Here is a 22207-nt window from a genome sequence, read left to right on the forward strand (position 1 = left end):
TGAGGCCAACCAGATACACTAGTTCACAAGTGTACACAAACAGTAAGAACTGCTGAGACACACTCTCAGACAAGCTGTGCTGCCTAGCAGCTCCAACCAGCTGAGCCACCTGAAAGAAGCAGAGACTAGCCAAACTGTCTAGAAGCAACAAAGCCAGTAAAACTGCCTGAATAGGCTCAGATAAAGTAAGTCACATGGAACAGATACTTCACAATCTGTTGAGTTGCCTGCCGGCTGTGCAGACTGTGCTCCCAGTTTAAAGCTTTCATGAGCTGTCACCCACCTAATTGTGGGCTTTGGTGATGACATTGTTTTTGAACCATTTTTGCTTCTCTAAACACTTATATTCCTGTAAGTGACCCCAATAAAACTCATTGGTTCATCAATAGACTCTTCCTTGGTCTCTCATTGCCTCTCTATCCTGGGTGAGAAAACATTTTTTTTTTCTTCTCAGAAACAAAATCACACAACACACTCTCTAGATTATTGCTGAAACAGAGTCTCTTAACTGAACCCAGATGGAGCTTGTTAGCTAGGCTACAATGACTGACCAACAAGACCTCAGAACCTGTTTTCCTCTACCTCTCAGGACTATAGTAATAGAATAGGCATGCACCACTGTTCCTGAAGCCTCATGGGTGCTGTGGCTCAGTCCGTAACTCACCATTTTTAATGCTGAATTTTTTTTGTAATGAACAACATTAATTGACAAAGTTTCATTGTACCATAGCCGTAGGTTTCATATGGACATTTTCATAGAAATAGATGTGTTATTTTGAGCATATTGCCTCCCCTGACACCCATCCCCATTCTCTAGTTCCCTTTGCCCTGACAGACAGTTCCATTTTCTGTTCATAGTAGTTTCTTCTTTTCACATCATCAGCACACATTCTTGCTAAATTTTCAGTTGGTTATTTTACTTCCATAGAGTAAGGAGGCACATGGTTGGAATTCTCCCCTTGGGTAACAACATTGTAAATACATCCCAGTATAGACAGAGTCTCATTTTATAGACAGCACATCTCTTGTAAAGAATGTGCTTCCCCCTTGGTTTCGCATATTAACAAGAATGTCAGAGGACATGATTGTCACCTCTAGTCTACCAGAGTGCCATGTGCTTTGTTTCGCTCAGGCCATGCTATTCCTGTTTCATTGATTTTCTATCATTTTTGTTTTTGAAATGTTTTATTTATTCTCTGAAAATTTCACGTATGTGCTGATCATATTTTCCCTTCCTCCAGTTCCTCCCAGCCCCTCCCCTAGCTCCCTAGCCCTCCAACTTCATGTTTTGGTCTCTTTTAAAAGACAAAAAAAAAGCTACAAAAAGCCATGGATTGCAATTCGTATTGGCAATCCTGTGTCTAGAGCCTGTGCTAGAGTGTGGCTGATAAAACCGTGTCACTGCATTGAAGGATAGGGATTTTCCCTCTCCCAGGAGCTACTGCAAATAGCTTCTGTGCTAGGCATGAGACTTTGTGTCTACTTCCCCTCCTCCGCTATTTATCTGTCTTGTATAAAATGTATTACTAAATTGATTTAGCCATTTATTTTTCATTTTAAAATGTGGCTATTAAAATATTGTATTTCCTTTGAACAATGATATTGTAGCTGGGTATTTTTACATTTCCATTTTGCTTTCTCTTTGTATAGTTGTATCTTCTGTTTATGCCACTGGTTTTGATGCCCAAGTGTTCCTAAGGCAAATTTTTATTTCCTGAGGCCGGAACTCTTAAGGCACTCACAAGCACCTTATTAACAAAAACATAGCACTGAAGGACTTACATCTGTTTTTGGAAATTCCATATGGAAAACTTTTAATCTTATTAATATCTACAGTGGAGAATAAAGTGTAATCATTTATTGGATATGAGCCAGCAAGAGTTACCTATTGTAAGGAGAACACTGGAGAATTTTTTCATAAGTGTTTGAAAAAACACTTGACTGCCCTGATATAGGCACATGCTGGGTGATTTAAAGACTGAAACACGTTTACTTAATTTTATTTATGCATATATATTCCTTTAAATTTTAAATTTAATTTTATAAAAATTAACTTACAAAGTAATGTGTTTTCCTATGGCGTTTTCATGTATCCTTTTCTTTGATTGGATCTCATCTGCTTCCTTTCCTCCATCACACTGCTTACCCCTGTTCTCACTGCAACCTTCCAACTCCAGTATGGCCTCCTCGCATGTTCATATCATATGTGCTCTATCTCTCCCTCCAGCTTCCTCCCTTAGTGCCCCATTTTCTATCTCCTGGGCCCAAGTTTCTTGGCCTCAGCCCATAATTACCTCCATCTAAATATATATATTCAATAATTAGAAGCTGGGATCCACATATGAGAGATAACATGTGGTTTTGTTTTTCTGAGTCTGGGTTACACTTATCATACCATTTTCTCTTTCCATTGTCCTGCAAATTTCATAGTTTTATTTTCAAAACTTTCATGTTTTATTTTCTTTGCAGCTTAATATAATTCCATTGAAATACCAATTTTTCAAGGATTGATAGATACAGTGAGAAACTGCTGTTGGATTATTGATATTAGCCTTGATACTATATTACAGAAAGTTTTCCTCTGTTCATACCTGATTATCAATAATGAAGCAAATCTTGGAGCTGGGTAGATTATTCAGTTGTAAAGTGCTTGCCATATAAACACGGGGATCTTATTTTGACCCCTAGCATCCACATCAAAGATTGGGGCATGATGGCTTACACTTGGAATCCCAGCACTAGGCAGCAGAGGCTTGTGGATCTCTTCAGCTCACAAGCTAACCCAGCCTAGCCTAATCTTCAAGCCCCAGGTCCTAATGAGAGCGGGACCTTGTTTCAAAAAGCAAGGTTTATAGCGTCTAAGAAACACATCTAAAGCTATATCATGACTTTCACACACACACACACACACACACACATACACACGCATACATGTGTACCAGTATGCCCATACGCAATAGAAAATTATTTAGCTGAAAATGAAAATGTAAAATTCACAGGTAAATGGATGGAACTAGAAAAAAAATGAGTAGAGAGTAAGTGACGAGAGAGGAGGGGAGGAGCTCCATATGGAAAGGAAATAGAACATATAGTTATGGACAGTGTGTGTGTGTGTGTGTGTGTGTGTGTGAGAGAGAGAGAGAGAGAGAGAGAGAGAGAGAGAGAGAGAGAGAGAGAGAGAGAGAAATGGTAGAATCAAATGTCAAATGGTGGGGGAATAGGCTTACCAGGAGGGGTAGCTGAAACTACTGGTCATTTGAGGGGTTGTATGGAAACCTAATGGTAGAAGCTTCCTAAAATATATACATTTATAAAGGTGAACTAAATGGAATTACCAAATAAAACGGGGGATGGAACCCCAATGTGACATCTCTTGACATCAAATGTAACTTCCAGGTCTGGGAATAGGTTAGTGCTAAGTGAGCTGTTGGCCGAAGTGTTCCCATGGGAATCCCCCAGCAACCCAGACTATTGCCAAGGCTACCGTTTGCTCTCCACAAACTAATGGTAAAGCTGAAAACAACAAAGTCATGATGATGCCTACCTAGAACCTTCACCCTTACTGACTAGCCATCATGGTACTAGAAAGTACTCTGTATACTACCAAAGGAGATAGGTAAACACCAGCCCAGCTATCAAACCTTCAGTCTACAATAATGACCTGCTTGCAGGAGGTGCCGGTACAGCAGTGTCCCAAAGCTCATTGGATTAATCAACCAATATCTAACTGGGTTTATTACCCACTCCATGAAATGAAACCCATTCCCGACACTGCTTTGATGGCCGAGAACATGAGACTGAATGGACCAAAGACCTAGATGATAACCAAATACTATTGTTCTACTAGAGGAACACAGCAATAAAATGACTCCTAAGGACATTCGGCTACACTCATAGATCAGTGTCTTGCTCAGCCTTCATCAGAGAAGCTTCCTCTTGCAGGAGATGGGAACAAATACAGGGACCCACAACTGGATAACATGCAGAGCGGGAGGCCTTGGAAAACTCTGTCCTTAATGAGATGTCTTCATCAAATCCCTCCCCTCAGCACTCAAGAAATTCTACAAAAGAGGAGGCAGAAAGACTATAAGAGCCAGTGGGGATGGAGGACACCAAGAAAACAAGGCCTTCTAAAAACACCAGGAAGGATGCACAGAGATTGTGGCAGCATGCACAGGGCCTGCATGGATTCAAGTCAGATGGGGTTCCAATGCTGAGAAGGGAAGTACATATGAACTCCCATCCCTCGCCCAGAAGGTATACTCAACTGACAACCACTTGTAAAGGAGAACATAGTTTACTTCATTGGCCTCTCACTGAGTATACAAACCACATGTCATGGAACCACAGGTTCCATGTTCAATAGTAGATGGCCAACACAAAACATACTCAACGGTAGCTTTGAATGGTCTTTGTCTCACAAAGTTTTATCAGGGCTTTTTTTTTTTAACATTACGGGTCTTATGTATATATATTATTTTTTCCATTTTGTGTTTTTAAGGAATTTCTCTGTGTGTAAATGTGCATGTCTCTGTGTCATTTGTTTCTAGTGCTCTTCTGTTTGGTTTTGGTTTTTGTTTATTTGTTTGGTTTTTGAGACAGGGTTTCTCTGTGCATCCACTGTATGGTTTTCCTGAAACTCACTTTGTAGACTAGGCTGGAATCGAACTCACAGAGATCCACCTAGCTCTGCCTCCCGAGTGCTGAAATTAAAGGCATGTGTCACCACATCTGGCTTCTAGTGCTTTTTCTTTGACTCCTTTTCTTCTGGCTGCTTTGTCCTATCCTTGTTTGTTTTTTAAAAACTTATTTTATTATTATTTTTAGATTACTCTTTGTTTTCTAATGCAAGAGAGAAAGAAGGGTTTTGAATTTGGATAGGAGAGAAGGTGGGGAGGACCTGGGAGAAAAGAAACCACAATCAGAATATATTGTATGAAAAAATATATTTTTCATAAAAAAAGGCTAAAAATGTTGCAGATTTTATAGTTTTATTCTAGACTCCTATTGGAAATTCAGCCCCAGAAGCTGCACGTTATCAGAATTCCTAGGCAACTCTGATGGGCACTCATCAACTAGATGAACAAAAGGAATCAACCTGAATTACAAATCTAAACTGAGAACTCTGTCAATTATACATGCAGCCAAGTCCTCAAGGGACTAATTATGGCCTATAGTTATTATTGTTTTTACCTTCTACTTGGAATGGAAGCTCAGAATTATAAATATATCATTTCATTATGAACAGTGTGATCAAAACAAAATATGAGAGTCAAATATGCCTGCAAATTAAAAATGGGGTTCCTGAAAAATAGTTGGAATATATCTGTGTACAAATTTGATAATTAGAATTAACAACATGACTTCTTTGGTAAAGTGCTTGCTATGAAAGCATGAGGATCTGAGTTCAGATCCCCAGCACCCATGAAAAATCTTGACATGGCAGCACAAGTCTGTAATCCCAGCACTGACGAATCAGAAATAGGTAGATCTCTGAAAGAAAGGTGAGAAGTAACGTATCTGAGATTATAGGCGTTGTCACTGGATTCAATACTCACCACATAGCAATCAGTTTAAAACCTAGAGATAACAACAGTGCTTATATTTTATTTTCTACCCAAGCTACTAAAGGATGTCAAGCATTGCGATCAACTGAGTGTGTCTATAGAGTGTTCAGTTCCAGTTCAATTGTTCAGATCCCATTTGATAACCAAGTGTATACATAATGCACACTGTGAAGTGTGCACTTTATTTAGAGCCAAAATAAAAAGTAAAATTACAGTTTCCCATCCACAAATGACAAAGTGTCATTGGAGTTTAATCTCATTGAATTGAAGGGCACAATTCAGTTTACTCAATCAACAGGAACTTTGTCTTAAGAACACATCTTATTTAACCAATTACTGTTACTTGACTTATCAGCCTTTCAAAGACAAATTGTCCAATAAGAACCCCAAAATTTTTCAAAAGAGATCTGCTTCTCTCACAAAATAACATACTAGTTTTTGTTCTGTCCATATTATTTTAAGCATATAATCAATCTTAAGATTTGCATTAGCATATCAATTATCATTTTGCCCTTTTCACACATGTATGCCATGTACATTGTACATATTCATACCAAACACTTTATTGCCCTTCTCTTCTCATGCCTCCAGCCTTCTTTTTCTTCCTAAACAGTCTTCTGTACACATTTATATCTTTATTTTTGATTTTGGTGGTTTTTGAGACAGGGTTTCTCTGAAGATTTGGGGCCTGTCCTAGAACTAGCTCTTGTAGACAAGGCTGGTCTCGAACTCACTGAGATCCACTTGCCTCTGATTCCTGAGTGCTGGGATTAAACACATGTGCCACCACTGCGTGGCTTACATTCATATCTTCTTAAATCTAGATTTTGCATATGAGAAGAGTATGTGATGTTTGTTTCTGTTCCTCATCCTTCCATGCCCAAATAATAAACATGTTTAGAATTCAAGGCTAGTGTTCATTCTTATTTCCACTATCTGACTTGGGACCCTTATTACTACTGGTAGCAGCATTTTTTCCTCTAACTAGTCATTCTTCATCTACTCTTACCTTCTGTTCTTAATTAATGTTAGACATTTACTATTAATTACTCTTCATTAAATCGCAAGCTTTAATCACCTAATTGCACTGCTCCAAAACACTTAAAGGACTTCCCACTGTATACTGGAAAAGCCAGATTGCTTAGAATTCCATGTAAGAACCACTGAGATTTGACCCCACATTAACTTTCAAGGATAAGCTCTCCAATTCATTCTCTTGCATAATCATCATTCAAACCCACACCCCTTCCTGTGTTCATTAATGTGTCCTTTCTTTAGTTTTTTTTGTTTAGAACTCCCACCACCATCTTCATAGATCCAAATCCATATACATTTCAAAATCTATCTGAATTACCATTTTTTTACATGATAGATTTTCTAAATCAACATTCATCAAATATGCATCACTTATTTATTTGGTATGAAACACTAAGTGTAAACAAATGAAGACAAAGGTTTGCTTCCTTTAGAGTCTCCACATCAATGTAATATCTTTCTCATGAATTTACATAGCAAATGGATACACTTAGTAGTATATAATACCATCCACTTGGTATTCTAATTTTTTGATTATACTTATCTTTCTCTAAAAGCGTGAACTTCAAATCTTGTGAGGTTGATATAAAGAGGCATTTGACAAACACATGCTACATAAATGAATATGTAATTATTTTGATTTCTGTAGAGCAAGATCATATTTTTCTCATTTTACAGAATATTTCATAGTTATAAACACTTACTTTCAATTTTAAAAAAAAATATATGGAACCTCAAAAGAAAAGTTCATATCTCAAGAGAAAATAAAACGCAAACTACACATCATCTTAGTAAGCCATCATTTAACATAACTAACATGCCTGAAACATAAGAACTTGTTTTCACTCACAACTGGTTGGGAAAAAGTATCAGTGGGTGCACAGTTAAAAATGAGACATCTGTATACTCTGCCCCCTGCCAAGGTTCAGGGACCTTTATAGGAGAGGGAGTAGAAAAAAATTAAGAGCCAGGGGTCAGGGAGGACCAGCGCACAAAAGTATCAACTGGGCATGACAGGACCGACGCACTCATGAACTCACTTCACCTGCAGTTTGCCTGCACAAGACATGTACAAGATGAAGCTAGTCAATGGTGTACCATGGATGGGAAGGGACTCATGAATTTCACCTCTAACTGAGGAGGTATAGAAAGTTGGTGGCTTCTGGGAGAGGGAAGGTCAGTTTTCTTTAAGGCTCCTGGTAGGTCAACTATGCTCCAGTGGATGGCTCCATATCCAGGAGTACACGGGTTACACAAATTAGAGTCAATTTAAGGGTTATTAAATTTAAAAAAGAGAACATGAAATTAATAGTGTATGGAAGTGGGAGTGGATCTGGGATGCATTAAATAGAGAATGTGGAATTGAGTATGATCAAAATATATTGCATGAAATTTTCAAAGAATTAATAAAATATTTTGAAAGATCTATGTCTTTACAGCAAATAGAAGATAAAATTAATTGAGGTGAAGGAAGTATTGAATGTAGGCTGTTTCTATTCTGTCTTACTTGCCAGTTTCTTTTCTGTTTTTATTTTCATTGTGGCCCAAGAAGCTATCATGTCAAAGAAGGAAATAATGAACAAATATAAGAGCCATACTTTGTTCTGATTGAGGGACTGAGACAAAATTATGGTCACATACAAGTCTCTTATGTAGAAAGAATGAATTTTTTTTACTGGTGTTTCCATCTACAAACGATAGTATTAATAGTAGTAGCCCTAATAGTAGTAGCTTATATTTAATGCAAAGCATGTGTCGCATAGTATAGTGTAATTACCATATGCAATATTCACACAAGTCCTAGAAGGTAGATACTGTTATCATTTCCAGTTAATTTTTAATAAAGAGCTCAGAAGAAGGAGAGGCCTGAAAAAGCTAAATTACTTTCATAAATGCAAACAGTTGGTAACTAGAGAAAGAAGATTAAACACTATACTCAAATATTTACCTCTTTTTATTTCTTTTTTTATTCTGCTTTTTTGTTTGTTGGTTCAAATTTGAGGTGTGTGTGCTGTAAATTGAATCAAGGGTCTATATATGTTAAACACACACATACAACCACTAATTATACCTCCTATTTCCCCCTTCATTTATTTTTAATTGTCCATGAAATATCTATAATATAAAACTACTGTTTCAAGCAATTTAAGGTGTATATTTAAGAAGAGTCACATTATTGCATACTCAACCAGCACCTTTTCATCTCCCCAAATTACAACTTTGTGCACATGAAACAATGCAACATTCTCTTTGGCCCCAGATCCTGGAAAGATAAAAGTAAGTCCTCTGTTCCATTTCTGTGATTTGTGGAATCATGCAATATTTGTCTTCTTACTTTTTAGGTCCTAAAGATTTACCACATTGTATCTAATTTTTCTTACATCATAATGGTGAACAACAATCGAATGTCTGTTTTTAATACATACTTTTTGCTTCATCTGCTTATGAATATTTGTGTTGCTTCCCCCTTTTTGTGCTATTGTAGACACAGCTGCTATGAACACAGGCAAAGAGTTTCTTCAAGGCCTTGCTTTCTACTCTAAATATATACATAGAAGGAGAATAGTTTAATTATACGGCACTTTTATTTTTAATCTTTGAGAAATTGTCATACTATTTCAAAACTTTGCCCCCTGCCATTAATTATCTATTGTTGCTACATAGGCTGCCTCGGGGACATCAAGCAGGCCAACATTTACTCTCTATAAAAAAGAAAAATAAGTTTAGCTATCTACAACTGAATAAATGGCTAGATTACTTCCACCTCTATGGAATCAAATAAGGCAGGAAATAATTCCATCAGAGCATCAAAATAGAAAACCACAGAGAGTTCTTGCCTATGATCATATACTCGCTAGAGTATAGTATATAAACTAGTTCTTTTAGTTACTACAGGATTTCTAAGGTCTAGGTGACACATTTTTCTGTTTAGTCCTTTATAAAACTCTGTGACTTTAAGGAAAATCATCTCCCCTAACGTGCCTCAATTTTTAGAAACAAACAATATGAATAAGTATAGTGTTATCACCCTAATCAAATAAGTTCGTGTCTCTGAACTTCAATTTCTTCATCTGTACATCTGTAAAATGGGGACAATGGTAGGTCTTATTTAACTAGGCTGTAAGAAAGATTGAGTGAATATACAAATAGTACTAGCCCACGTCGCACATTGCAAGTATGTTTTCTAAGTGTCCGTTAAAGAGAAATTACTATTAATATGATTTTTATTTCAAGACTATCAAAATGAAATATACAAAAATATTTGCTCACAATGTGCTTTTCCCTCACGGAGGAGTGGATGGGAGGTGGAAGGAGAGGTGAAGGGAATGGAAGGAGGGGAGGGAGAGGGAACTGGGATCGGTATTCAAAATGAAAAAAGATTGTTTTCTTTTTAAAAAAAATTAAATAAATTAAATAATAAAAATTGCTCACATACAGACAAATATACATGAATTTGTTCATTTTATGTCTTCTGTCTATGGGTACCTTGCCTTTATGTAATTCTGTGTACTATGTGCGGAGACTGGATGAAGTCCTGAAGGAAAGTGGAATGTTGACATAAGCATGCCCATGCCAAGATCCCCAATGCCTCAGACCTGTAAGAAGGGCAAGACTTTCTCTTGGAGCAAGTATGGATGTTGATCTCATGTACAGAAAGTTATCAACAATAGCTTCCTCCCTGTGGATGCCTGAGACTGGTCCCCTATAGAGACCCCTAACCTGTCACCTTGTTCAGCTGTATATAATAAACTTGACTACTCATTCAACTATATGTAACAAAACAGAATGAGTTTCTGGGCTATTGATGCATTTTTATTAGAGCACACAGTTCACCAGACCCAGTTTTTTGAACATGGTTTTCATTTCTTCATCCCTCATTGCCCCACTCAGGTTAATCCCGAAGCCACGCAGGTCAAGGCCTATGTGTGTGCCTGGTACCTGCAGAGTTCAGAAGAAGGTGACAGGTTTTGTAGCACTGGAATTACAGATGGTTGTGAGTCACCATGTGGGTGGTGGGACTCAAACCCAGGTCCTCTGGAAGAGCAGCCAGTGCTCCTAACCACTAAGCCATCTTGTCATCCCCTAAACATGAGTTTTAATAGGAAATTTATTTGCAATAAGTTAAGAACTAGGCATCATCTGGAAAGCCTTAAGCGAGTTAATGGTTAAACAGTAATGCATTCATACTTCAGAATACTTCATCATACAAGTTGCAACCTATTGACACAGACAAAAACATGGATGCATTTTAGAAGAAATATTATGAATGAAAAACAAATTCTAAAAGTTTATAAACTGTATAATTTCACTTGCATGAAATGTGTATAAAAGCAAACTTTTAAAAGCAAACACCACATTAGTGACTGGTTGGGGCTACAGTGTGACTTGATTATGACAGAAAGCACTGTACAGGTGTACTAGAAGCGTTATAAACCTCGATTTTCTAATGTCTAACCCAAGTGGTCTTGACTGTAAGTTTCCATACCATTTCAATAGCATTAGCTATTCCTTACTCAATCTGAGAAAACCAGGGATAATATTCTCACTAGGGAGGAATAAGCATAGGCTTTTGTGATGACTTCCTAAGGGACTGCTGAACGAGCTCTGGAGGTTACCTCTCATTCTTATGTTCCCTCTAAAGAGGAAAGTGTAAATAAGGGGTTGGCAAGGTCCCTCCTAACACGAATGGCCTGTGACTATTATTAAATGTACAGACTTGACTGCCCAGTATTAGAATATAACTATGCTTGGTCTGTCTTTTCCCAAAATAGATTGTGGTAAATAGTGGATATTTTGATTATAAACATTATGCTTCCTTTGAAATTTGAACTGGAAGTACAGTGATAGCAGAGTATTTCCACAAATATCACAATGTAGTCAAATACTTTCCTATAAAATAAGTTTTGCAAAATCTGTGAGCTCTCTGCAACTTGTGATATAACAAATGTTACAGTTTTTAGAACGAAAAATGATTACAGTGATAACAGAAGTATATAAAATTACTGAAGCCCGCTATAGCTTTAATAGATAAAATTGAGATGTATAGATCTATATTAAGTAGATATTAAAAGAGATAAAATAAATATTTATGCTTCTAAATAATGCTTTTAAAAACTGCTTTTAAAATGTATGTCTAATAGTTGGATATATAAAACCAAATTCAAGTAGTTATATGGTTAGATCTTAGCTCGTGAAGATTATGAGAAAGAATTCTTCATTTCTCACTTACCGACTGATGTGCTGCTATATATCCATGGGCACTTTTATCTGAAAAGTCAGAAGAAAGAAATCACCTTTGTTTCACAAATTCTACCTAAAGTCTGCTTATTGTCGGTGAGAAGGAGATTTCAACATCCAATCTATGACAGATGCCATGTTTCCCTCTCTAAAATGGCTCATATAAGGCCTAATCATATTTTTAGATAGTCACTTTAAAAATCTTAATGAAGGCTTCACTTCCAGTGGAATAATGATATAGTATTTCCTCCTTTCTTTTCGTGCTAAATGATTTGCTGGAGAGAACCAACACAGATGACTTTTCCCAAAAATTAAAATGATGAATAAAAACGAAAATGAAATATTAAATGAAAAATGAAATACGTACATAAAAGTAAATAAAATCACAATTTGGAATTAACATGGGTATGTACCCACCAGCAAATGAAGTCACAATTTGGTATTAATAATGGTATTTCAATCTCTACAAATAGTGACATAGATGGCTTCTTTTTCCCCCTAGTTGGGGGATCCAATGATAATAATCTGACAAGCACAAAAGTAATTCTGCATTGTCATGGAACAGATCAATTAATCTAAGGGGCAATATAAATTACTAGAGATCATTGTTCACCTATCCACTCTTACTTCACGAGCACTTTCAAGGCCTAATCCTAAATGACTGACTAGAGTCATACTAGGGAGGAGCTACAACGGTGATTGCTGATTTAAGCTAACCATCACTGCTCCAATGAACAATCTCCTTATTTGTAACATCCAACTAAAACAAAGCTTTGAACATGAGTGTCAGATTCCCACCCCATCTACTGGTTGACTTACACTGAAGCCATTTGCAGAAAATACTGAAGCTGGCCCTCTATATTCTATAGATATTTTAGCCTCGTGATGAGGATCTTAGAACTGAGATTTATTCTTCACTCTTTGAATCCCTAGCATTTTTCTTACCTCCTGAAGTAAAGCTCATGTATTTCTGGTTGTTGACAGTTTCTTTGGAGTCATAGAATTTGAGGACATCAAGAACGGCTTGTGGGTTCTTCTTCTGTTCCAGTTTTGTTATGTTGGACGTTTGGAGTAATCGTGCCCATTGCTCAGGAATTCCCTGTAGACAATCAAAGGGAAAAATGGCTGCTCAGAACATTCATCAGGAGCATGTTCCTGTTCCAGTAAAGTTCTTCACCAAGAAGCCCATGCTACCTGTAGGATTACACTTGGAAAACTGGAGTCACATTCTAGATTTAACGTTAGTAACTTAAGAATGCAATCATTCTCTTCTTTAATCAAACACATAGGTAAAACTAGGATTCAACTTAAAAAGGGTGGGTGAGAATATGATTGTGATTAAAAACAAAAGCACATGGAAATCACCTCCATATTGACTCTGCTCATCCATGAAATGATGTTTACAGCTTAGCTTTTTATTTTTCTGGCGACTCAGGGCAGACATAGCAAGACTTCTCTAAATTTGTGCACAGTATCGTGCAGATCAATGGTTTTTGTTTTGGTTTTGATTTTGGTTTTTAAATGGCTGGAGCTCTTTTGGGGTATGTTTTAACCAGAATATCCTTTCAAATAAAAGGAAAGCCTTATCCATGGTCAGTTTATACTTTCTGTTTACAAAATATAATTTAGGGGTTCTAGGGCTTTATAGTAAGGTCAAATTGGGAGGAGAAAAGCTAGAATTGTGGAGGAGCAATGACCACTGCAGCACTAAAGAGTAACATTTATGCTGCTTTGGGTATTTTTCATGCAGCTTTCTCCAGGGCACGCCTTCCTCCTCTCCTCCCCCTCTTTCTTCCTCCCTACTTTATTTATTGGCCACATAGAAGCTGGGGACTGTAAAACCATACCAAAGCCTTGTGAGAATTTGTAATGAATAAAATGAAGCATTTAGAACACAGAGGGGGCAATATTAAGAAATCCAACCAAGGAGAATTATTTAAAATTACAGAGGTTAGCGTTACACCAAGCATTTAGTATTGCCTGCATGTTAAACCTGCAGATGTCCCCATTTTTATAATTATCCGACCTCCAAGAACAACTCGGAGAGAGTACACCATTGCTGAAGCGCATCCAGACACAATTTTTATGGCTTTGTCCCATGAAGTCTCGGCAAAACAATGTGTGACGTGGGCCTCCAGAGTTAGGGAATGACAACAAAAAAGTGAGATAAGCCAAGCAACGACTCTACTGCACACACATGAACCTGCTACTGCAGTGCTATGACATCTCAAAGAAGCACTTTGATGCAAGCTTCTTTTGGGCCTGTGACGCACCTCTGGGAGCTTCCCTGGGCACATCTGTGAGCCATAGAGATCTGGCTGTAATGGACGTAAATAAAGAAAGAAAAGAAAGTTAAAACAGAATGTGGGACAACTTAGAAGGTGGGAAGAGATGAAACCAATGGGTCTGAATGGGGGATTCCCTTTTAAAGTGGGGCAGGTATGGAAATAGGGGGGTATTAACTAAACCAGGAACAGGGCAGGCTAGAGGACAATGGGTTTAAGAGAACAGAGAAAACAATAGTGTTCCAAAGTTCGGATATATAATTCCACTTTGGACCAGATGCTTCCTCCATAAATAATAATAATAATAATAATTACCATTAAATGATTGGGGAAATTACTAAAAAGCAGCAACAAAGATTTGGAGGGACAAAGGATGACATTATGAAAAGCTTCAATATTCATTTGTAAGTTGCTTTTATAGCTGGGTCATCCCAGATAGCCAATGGTCATGGGATGAATTTACAAATTTCAGTTCCCAATACTGGTTAGCTAAATTTCTACTTCTCATTGGACAAATCTATGCGGCTAAAATTAAAAGGATGGCTATATAACAATATTGAGCTTGGTGTTAATTGACATTATTCTGTATTTTGTGGTAATAGTCATGGGTGGCTTCGAGAAAATTAGACTAAAGCCATCCCTACAGAGCCAGACACTATGCTTAGGTTTAATATGCACTTATATCAGGGGAAGGGAAAACATTTCAATTCATATGTTGCATGAATAATTTCCATTTGATGATATAGTTCACAAAACCCACTTCCCACAAATAAGATCAGACATAAATGAACAGATTTGTCTATTTTACGACATCTCAAATGCTAAAGAAACATGCTTTGACCCAACGACTTTGATTTGGAATATATGCTCTTGATTCCTGGCATTTATGGTTACTCCAAGCACAGTGAAACAACACTTTTACATGCATTCATCACACAGATTGATGCTAAAGCCTTAAGCCAAAAAATTGGAACTCAGGAGCCCATGCATGATCCCAGTTCTGATTCTAAGTGCAATTAATAGCATTTGGTTAATATTGTAATGGCCAAAGGAGTTATTAAGTGTTACAAATCCAGGTATGCATTGCACATAACCACTAAAGCAGACTTCACTGGCATGATCATTACTATAATCATTAGAATATTTGTAGGTATTATATATTCCCATGGCACTTATAAACTTTTGTAATAAATAATTGTGTGATCATCACTAGACAGCAGAAAAAACTGCTGTCAGTTGAAGAATTTCCTCCAGATAACTCTACTTACCATATGACTACACTGCTGACATAATTTCTCTTTTCTAAGATGAGACAAAACAGTTTATCAATGAGGCCTGATTACTATAATTTGAGCACATGCCACAATGGCACGTGATCAGAAAGTCATCTCATTACTCCAAATTGAGGAACTAATCTAAAAAGTTAGACAGCTAATGAGGACCTAAGAATCTGAGCATCAGAAGCAGGAGCACGTATCGATGCCTGTATATATACATATACAATAACAAGTAGGTGTACATCAAGCTGGGGGTGTCCAGTGTAGCCCAGGAAAATGGCAGCATGATAGAACAGGCCAAGCATTTATCTTATCATAAGAAATGATAATTTATATCACTCATACCATTTTTCCCTCTGATTGACTTGAAGCGACCGTCACAGGTCTAGAGGTCTGGAAAGGGGAGTTCTGAAGTATTTGGGACAAAAATGGCAATATAATGGGTAAGGACTTGTAATAATTTAATAACCCAAATCTCACCTCCCATCCTAATTTTAGCTTTAGGGTCCAAGTATATGCCCATATATAAAGGTTATAAGAGCCAATTAGCCATTAGGGCAATTACCAAACAATATATCAAACTAGTGTTTAAAAGAGCAGGCTCTTGTAAAACAACTGGTCTACAGTTCATCAAATTGCTCAAAATTCAACCTCCACAACCACCATAATCAAATTTCACAATATGAATTCCCCCAACAGATTATGACATAATGGTATGTATGGTAATTAAGACCCAATTCTGAATCCTACCAAGAGAAGTTTTAAAGGTGTATTACCTTTGGTGGTTTAGAAGTTAAATGTACTAAAATATTAATTGTAAATAATAGGTTAAGATAATAATGAAGATAGAATTTATGATCATTTAAAAATGTATGTACAAGTAGCTGCAAGGTCATCAAGACGGAAACAAAGTATTTCAAATTTTCAAATTTGCTCTGCATCTGTCTACAAGGTCAATGAATTTCTATTAATTGACTATAAACAGTGAGTTCATTTCAAATGAATTTTATAAGAGGATGTTGTTTGGTGTGCTTGCATCGGGACTAGAAAATCTGTCTGTCATACATTCCACCTCAATCCTCTCTGAGTGCTCAACTGGGTTCTCGTTCAGACCACACTGGAAGTGGCTGGTGCTGCAGTCAGCAAGATGGTGGTGACTTAGTCTCCCTTTATTTCCATTCAGAACCCAGAAAGATTCAACAAAGGGCTAAAGATGGAGAAAATGTGACAAAAGATGTCAAATTGCCAGAAAAAATTAAAACAGTGGACATGAACCAGAATGCTAAATGAGAAAACATTCACAGCAGAACCCAAAAAGAAAAAGTGCAAGAAAAGAAAACATGGAATAACAGCAACCAACTAAGAGAAGTTTTTATAAAAAAAAGAGAAGAAAAGCGAGACTAAAGAATTAAGCTCTTAAAATAAAAGAGTTAAATTATTAGACAAGACTATGAAGTTTGAGGGCTTTTCCTGTTTTAGATATCAGAAAATTCGAATCTCTCTGGATGTTTTAAAACACACAATGGTCAGATTATAAAATAAAAAAAACTTTTATTCAATGGGAAAGATGATGGTGGTAGTGTTGGTAATTGGTTTGTAGTTTTGAAATGTAGACAATGAAATAAAAGCTGGGCTCAAACTAAATAGCATTTAAGTAATGTCTTTGACTCAAATAATAAGATTCATTAAATCATATCTATCTCAATTTCAGCAGTCTCATTAATTCTGAGCATTTTTTTCTGCTTGCTACTGAGAACATAGAAATAATTAGCCTACTCAAATGGATGAGACCAAGGCATTTCCTCTGGTTCTATTTCACTCTTGCACTGTTTGCTTCCAGAACTGAACAAATAAAAATATTTTGCCGTCAATTCAGCACTGTAGTTCAGTTCTTCAAATCAAATTGACTTGATTATTTCCTTCACCTTAACCACATGACACAGTCTACTAACTTGTCATTATGCTGAGATAGGGAATGCGACTCTTCAATATCTGTATTTTTCTAGCTAAAACAAGAATTATGGTGATTTTATTAAAGTCTTAATTTTCTAACTTCATTTAAAGCTCTTATTGTTTCAGAATGCATGTGTTGATTGGATTGTATATGAATGTAGAAAAATTAATTAAAATATGGGGTCATATTTATAGCAATATTTCTCTCCTCACCATCTAATAAAGGGGTACCAAATAATTTCTTTATAACAGGGAATATATCTGAGAGTTTGTTCTGTTTGAGTACTGCAATTATTCCAAAAGGGAATAGATCTAGGCTTATGCCACATCCAGATAATTCATGTCGACAATTATTATAGAGGATTTATATATCATCATATGTAACTACATAACTAACTACTAATGCATATGTGATATGCTATTATTAATATTTCTTCCTAAAACATGGGGCTTGTGGTTTTTAATGTCTACAAAATATACATGTTAATGATCTTAAAAATAATCTATGTTCTTAAAAATCAAACAGGTGAACAGGCAAATTTTACAGAGAGTTTTGGTTAGCGTAGTTAGCCGATCTGTGTAATTCAGGACTCACCATAAAGCCTGAATTATTCAGATGAACTGCCTTCACTGACCAAGCTGAATAAATTATTATTTGATTAGCTCCACATGATTAAAGAACAGGTTCAGGCAGGGTCTCCTTACAATAGCTACATTTCCTGTGCCTTGGCAAATAAATATTTTCAAGTAAGATAGGGTGATTAGACACTTTTTTAAGATGGACAGAATAATTTTGTCAATGTTGTCTTCCACTTTCTATTTTTATGTATGATTATTCAGGAAAAGTCCATCTCCAATCTAACATTTTGGAACACAGCAATTCTTACTTGAAACCTATTTTCAAAAAGGAAATAGGTTTTTTATGGCTTACAAAACAAAGTAAGAAGCTTACTTACAGTGAATTCCCCGGTGACTGCATCAAACCCCACATGAATCGTATGTTCAAAGTCTGAAGGAAGAGAGATCTCTGGGCGTTCTTTCTCTTTCTTCTTATTGGCTAAAGACAAAATGTTAACATGTATTTATTTGACATATAGTTTTGGCTTCCGTAAGCTGTATAAGTAGGCTCATCAAAACAATTATAGAGAGACAGCTGACTGGTTTAAATCTTAAATTTGAAATTTAAGATTCAGTATTTTCAGGAACATATATGCTGTGTATCTTAACCTCAGTTAAGATGTCATTGTTTACGGCAAGCTTACTTCAGTAATAGTACCCTTGCTGAACAGTGACTTGAGACCTCTTAGTTGTTAGTCCAAATTCCTCTGCAGGCTTGTAGACCATAGTGGCCATTTATACTTCGTCAGCTATCATTTCCACTTGTTCAGAGGGGCAAATGGGACAGTTTCCCCTTGCCTTTAATTCACTGAAGTAACTCCTGTGAACTTTGTCTTCCTTTTCCTCATTTCTGATTGTCCGTCATTACAGGAGATCAGTATCAATGTGTCTCTTCATTTCCTTGCCAATATGATTTGGATTTCTTCCTCATACAATAACCATTATTTGTTTGAGTGTCATTGTTGTTTGTTGGTCTATGTTTCATAGTGCAGTCTTTGTCCTTCTGCAATTTTTTTCTATACAAAGCTTTTTCTCCTAAACTAACTCCACTCTCAGACACAAGCCTACATCTGGCAATTTCCTAATCTGGGTGACAGCGGTGGATCAAGCTATTATATTACCAAATACTTTATATAAGTAAAGAACAAAATAAGATTATAAACACATAATTCATAATTTGTCAAGGCTCTGAAGAACTTTGGAAGTGTTTCTATTGGATGCAGAAGCCTGTTGAAGTAGCTTCTTTTATGTTGTAGAATCCAGCTTTTGATAGCCTCCATAGTTAAGTGTTAAGTACCACTTGACAAATCTAAAGAAGTCTATAGGACATCTACCCATTAATGCAGTAAAACTATACACACAATATTGCATTTACTTTCAGAAGTTCATAATCCCCCTCAATTTGGTTGAAGAGCCTCTTATTTTATGCCCCCACATCTTTATATCAACCCTTCACTTCTTTGCCATTACATAAATTCTCCCCCCTTCTCTACCAACTACATATTTACTGCATACTCTCATATATAAATACTGAACATAAACAAATCTCTGAATAGACTTTGCTCAACAGTGTCTCTCTAGAAGGTTGCTTGATAGCCAATCTTTTGCTTTCTGTTGAGGCCAAGTGCAAAAAAACAAGAAACACAAACTTGCTCCTCCTCCGGTTACTGATCTCAGGGAAATAATACTGCTAACCACCTAGATTAGAGGAGGAGGACGGTCTCAGACTCCTCTTGGGGAGAAATGGAACAAAGACAAGGTTTATACTATCCATTTCCAATAGGTTATTGAAAGAAATTATTTTAAAATACACAAATTAGGAAATACGAAACATCATGACATTCATAGAATGATGTATTTGAGTCTTTAAAGGGGCTGTATGCATTTATGTTTTTTCTTTGGCCCATTTTTACTTGTTTAGTTGTTTCTGTCCTATTATGATTTGCTTGTTTTAGATTCGTCGTATTTTATTTTATTTTATTGTTATTCCTTATAAACTTGTTTGTTTTCTAAAAGAGACAAAAATGGATGGTTCTAGACTTGGGGGTGGGTAGGAAGAAACTGGGAGAAGGAGGAGGCGGAGAAATCATGATCACAATATATTGCATAAAAAAATCTATTTTCAATAAAAGACAAAATTAAAATAAAAAGAAGCTATATATTTAAATCATAATGTTCACATTTAACTCCTAAGTAATCTTACATCGGCCCAGCTATCAAAATCAACAATTTTCGAGTCATCCTCAATTTTCACTTTATTTCTACATTATTGGCCTGGCTTCTGAAATTGTCTTGACTATATCTCCTTTTATTTTTCGAAGTCACTATCCCTCTCCAAGACATCAGTATTTCCCTCCTAGCCCGCTGCCTCCAATGTTTCCCCCTCTGACTTATTTCTCTGTTCCGTGGTCAGGTCCTGTTCTTGCCTTTAGTATCAAGTAAATGTTTCTCTCACTACTTAGGTGTTAAAATGCATGCTCCTGAACATATCTAATAGCATGCATGACCTGGTCACTGTTTACCTCTCCAGCTTCTATTGTTGCCATGAAACTCACTATCCACACTTATTTAATGCTTCCTAAACGGATGTGTTTTCTCTTGCCTCCAAGCTTTGATTTATGCTAAACTATGGCTTGGAACATTGAATTTCTTACCTTCTCCTGCCAGTTCTGTTTGGTTGCTACTCTTTTTATTTTCATTTGCAGTGGTGGTGATCAAACTCAGAGCTTCATAAAATGTGGGCATTAGTACTTTACCAGTCTTTATTCTTGAAGACTCTTTCTTGGGTTTCCTTATGGCAAACCTTATACTAGTTACTCTCTGTGAAGTTTAATGTTCATTACTTCACGTTTTCTCAAAACCACATAGTATATATTCTAAGCTTAGTACTTATCAGTACTGATTATATGTTCTTTACCTATCTATCTCTCTAGCTAAAATTCAAAACATTTGACAAATTTTATCTTAACTCTTACATTCTCTAGCAATTGTATTGTGCCTGAATATTCAATAACCATCCTTTAAGAAAGTCTCACCATGAGCAAATTAATTCTAGAGCTATTTTATTTGAACTATAGACTCAGCTTTACACAGTTGGCATAAGTCAGAACTATATATTTGAACCTAATTCTCACTAAATCCACAAAGCTAAGCTTATAGTAGCCACGTAACTGATGACTTGGTGGCATTTTCAAGAAAAAAAGACAGTTTTTGCTCTAACCTTCAGCAAATATTTAGTGAGTAATCAACAATTTAGGGCTCATGTAACTGATTTTTATTTTCCTTCATTTCTTAGGAATTCTAAAATGAGTTTATTCCCCCTAAAAATTCTGGGAACTGTGGTCATGTGTACTAAAACTCATCCTAACCGGTTGTTGAGCTTACATTCAACCTGATTAGCTCAAGGTTGTGATTTGCAGAGAACATAAAACCAAGTGAGCATCAGTTTCTAAATGCGGCTTCCATATTCTGCTAGAAAAAAAGAACAAATTCATAGATTACTAGCTGGACCACAAGTTGCAAATGTCATTTGGTTTTGGGACCTTCTAAATATGAATAAATTTTCCTTGTTACCTTAGGGCTACCTAAACAGTCCAACATCTCACATTTTACAATCTATCTTTATTTTATTACCGGATAGAGAAACAAAAGCCCCTCTAGTAATCTATCATCTTTTTTATACCCGATCCTAATATTCTGTATTCTCTCTAGAGCTAAAACTTTTGTCATTAAGCAAAAAGCCTCTCTTCTACATTACACCTATTCATTAAATGCTCTCATCATTTCTTGCTGCAGGTTCTCAAGTTCCTCTGTAAATCACTGTTATGTGGGGGATCTATATTAAAAGTGAGATGTATTAGCCCTACCCTAGATTTGCGAATTGTTAACTATCTATCTGATGATGGTGAGTGCTTCCTCAGATATCCTAGTGGGAACTGTTTATTCTTCTCTATCCCAGTTCCTTTCTACCAGCCAGAATGGGAAGGTACACTTTATTCCAATTAATTATAAGCAATTTATTCCAAACTGTTTATTTGAGGTCAGTACTTCTGCCCTTGCCTACAAATTACTCTCCTTTCAAGGTGATTGCCACTTTCTCCTTCCTATTTAAGCCTCCAGTCTTCCTTTCTAATCTCTACACTGACATAATTCTGAGACCAAAGATGTAAGTGGGCAACTTCTTCATGTCCTCCCTTAGGGGGATTCTTGACCTTCCTCAGAACTCATCAGTGTT

General features: G+C 36.4%; 1 protein-coding gene across 11 annotated transcripts in view; it reads right to left on the minus strand.

Annotated features, from left to right (window-relative positions):
* Pak3 (p21 (RAC1) activated kinase 3) overlaps window positions 1–22207 on the minus strand; it is a 256618-nt gene that overhangs the window by 56055 nt on the left and 178356 nt on the right. For 8 of the 11 annotated variants that reach the window (XM_087903190.1, XM_087903187.1, XM_087903189.1 and 5 more), the window contains 5 exons: window positions 18312–18412; window positions 15748–15810; window positions 14114–14158; window positions 12786–12939; window positions 11833–11870 (listed from right to left, as the gene is read on the minus strand). In XM_087903190.1, the coding sequence (XP_087759316.1) occupies window positions 11833–11870; window positions 12786–12939; window positions 14114–14158; window positions 15748–15810; window positions 18312–18412 (401 nt within the window). The remainder of the gene's footprint in view (window positions 1–11832; window positions 11871–12785; window positions 12940–14113; window positions 14159–15747; window positions 15811–18311; window positions 18413–22207) is intronic. The other 3 variants (XM_087903192.1, XM_087903191.1, XM_087903193.1) reach the window with 3 other exon arrangements.

This window comes from Myodes glareolus, chromosome X (assembly GCF_982192425.1).
Source record: "Myodes glareolus chromosome X, mMyoGla1.1, whole genome shotgun sequence".
Classification (NCBI taxonomy): Eukaryota; Metazoa; Chordata; class Mammalia; order Rodentia; family Cricetidae; genus Myodes; species Myodes glareolus.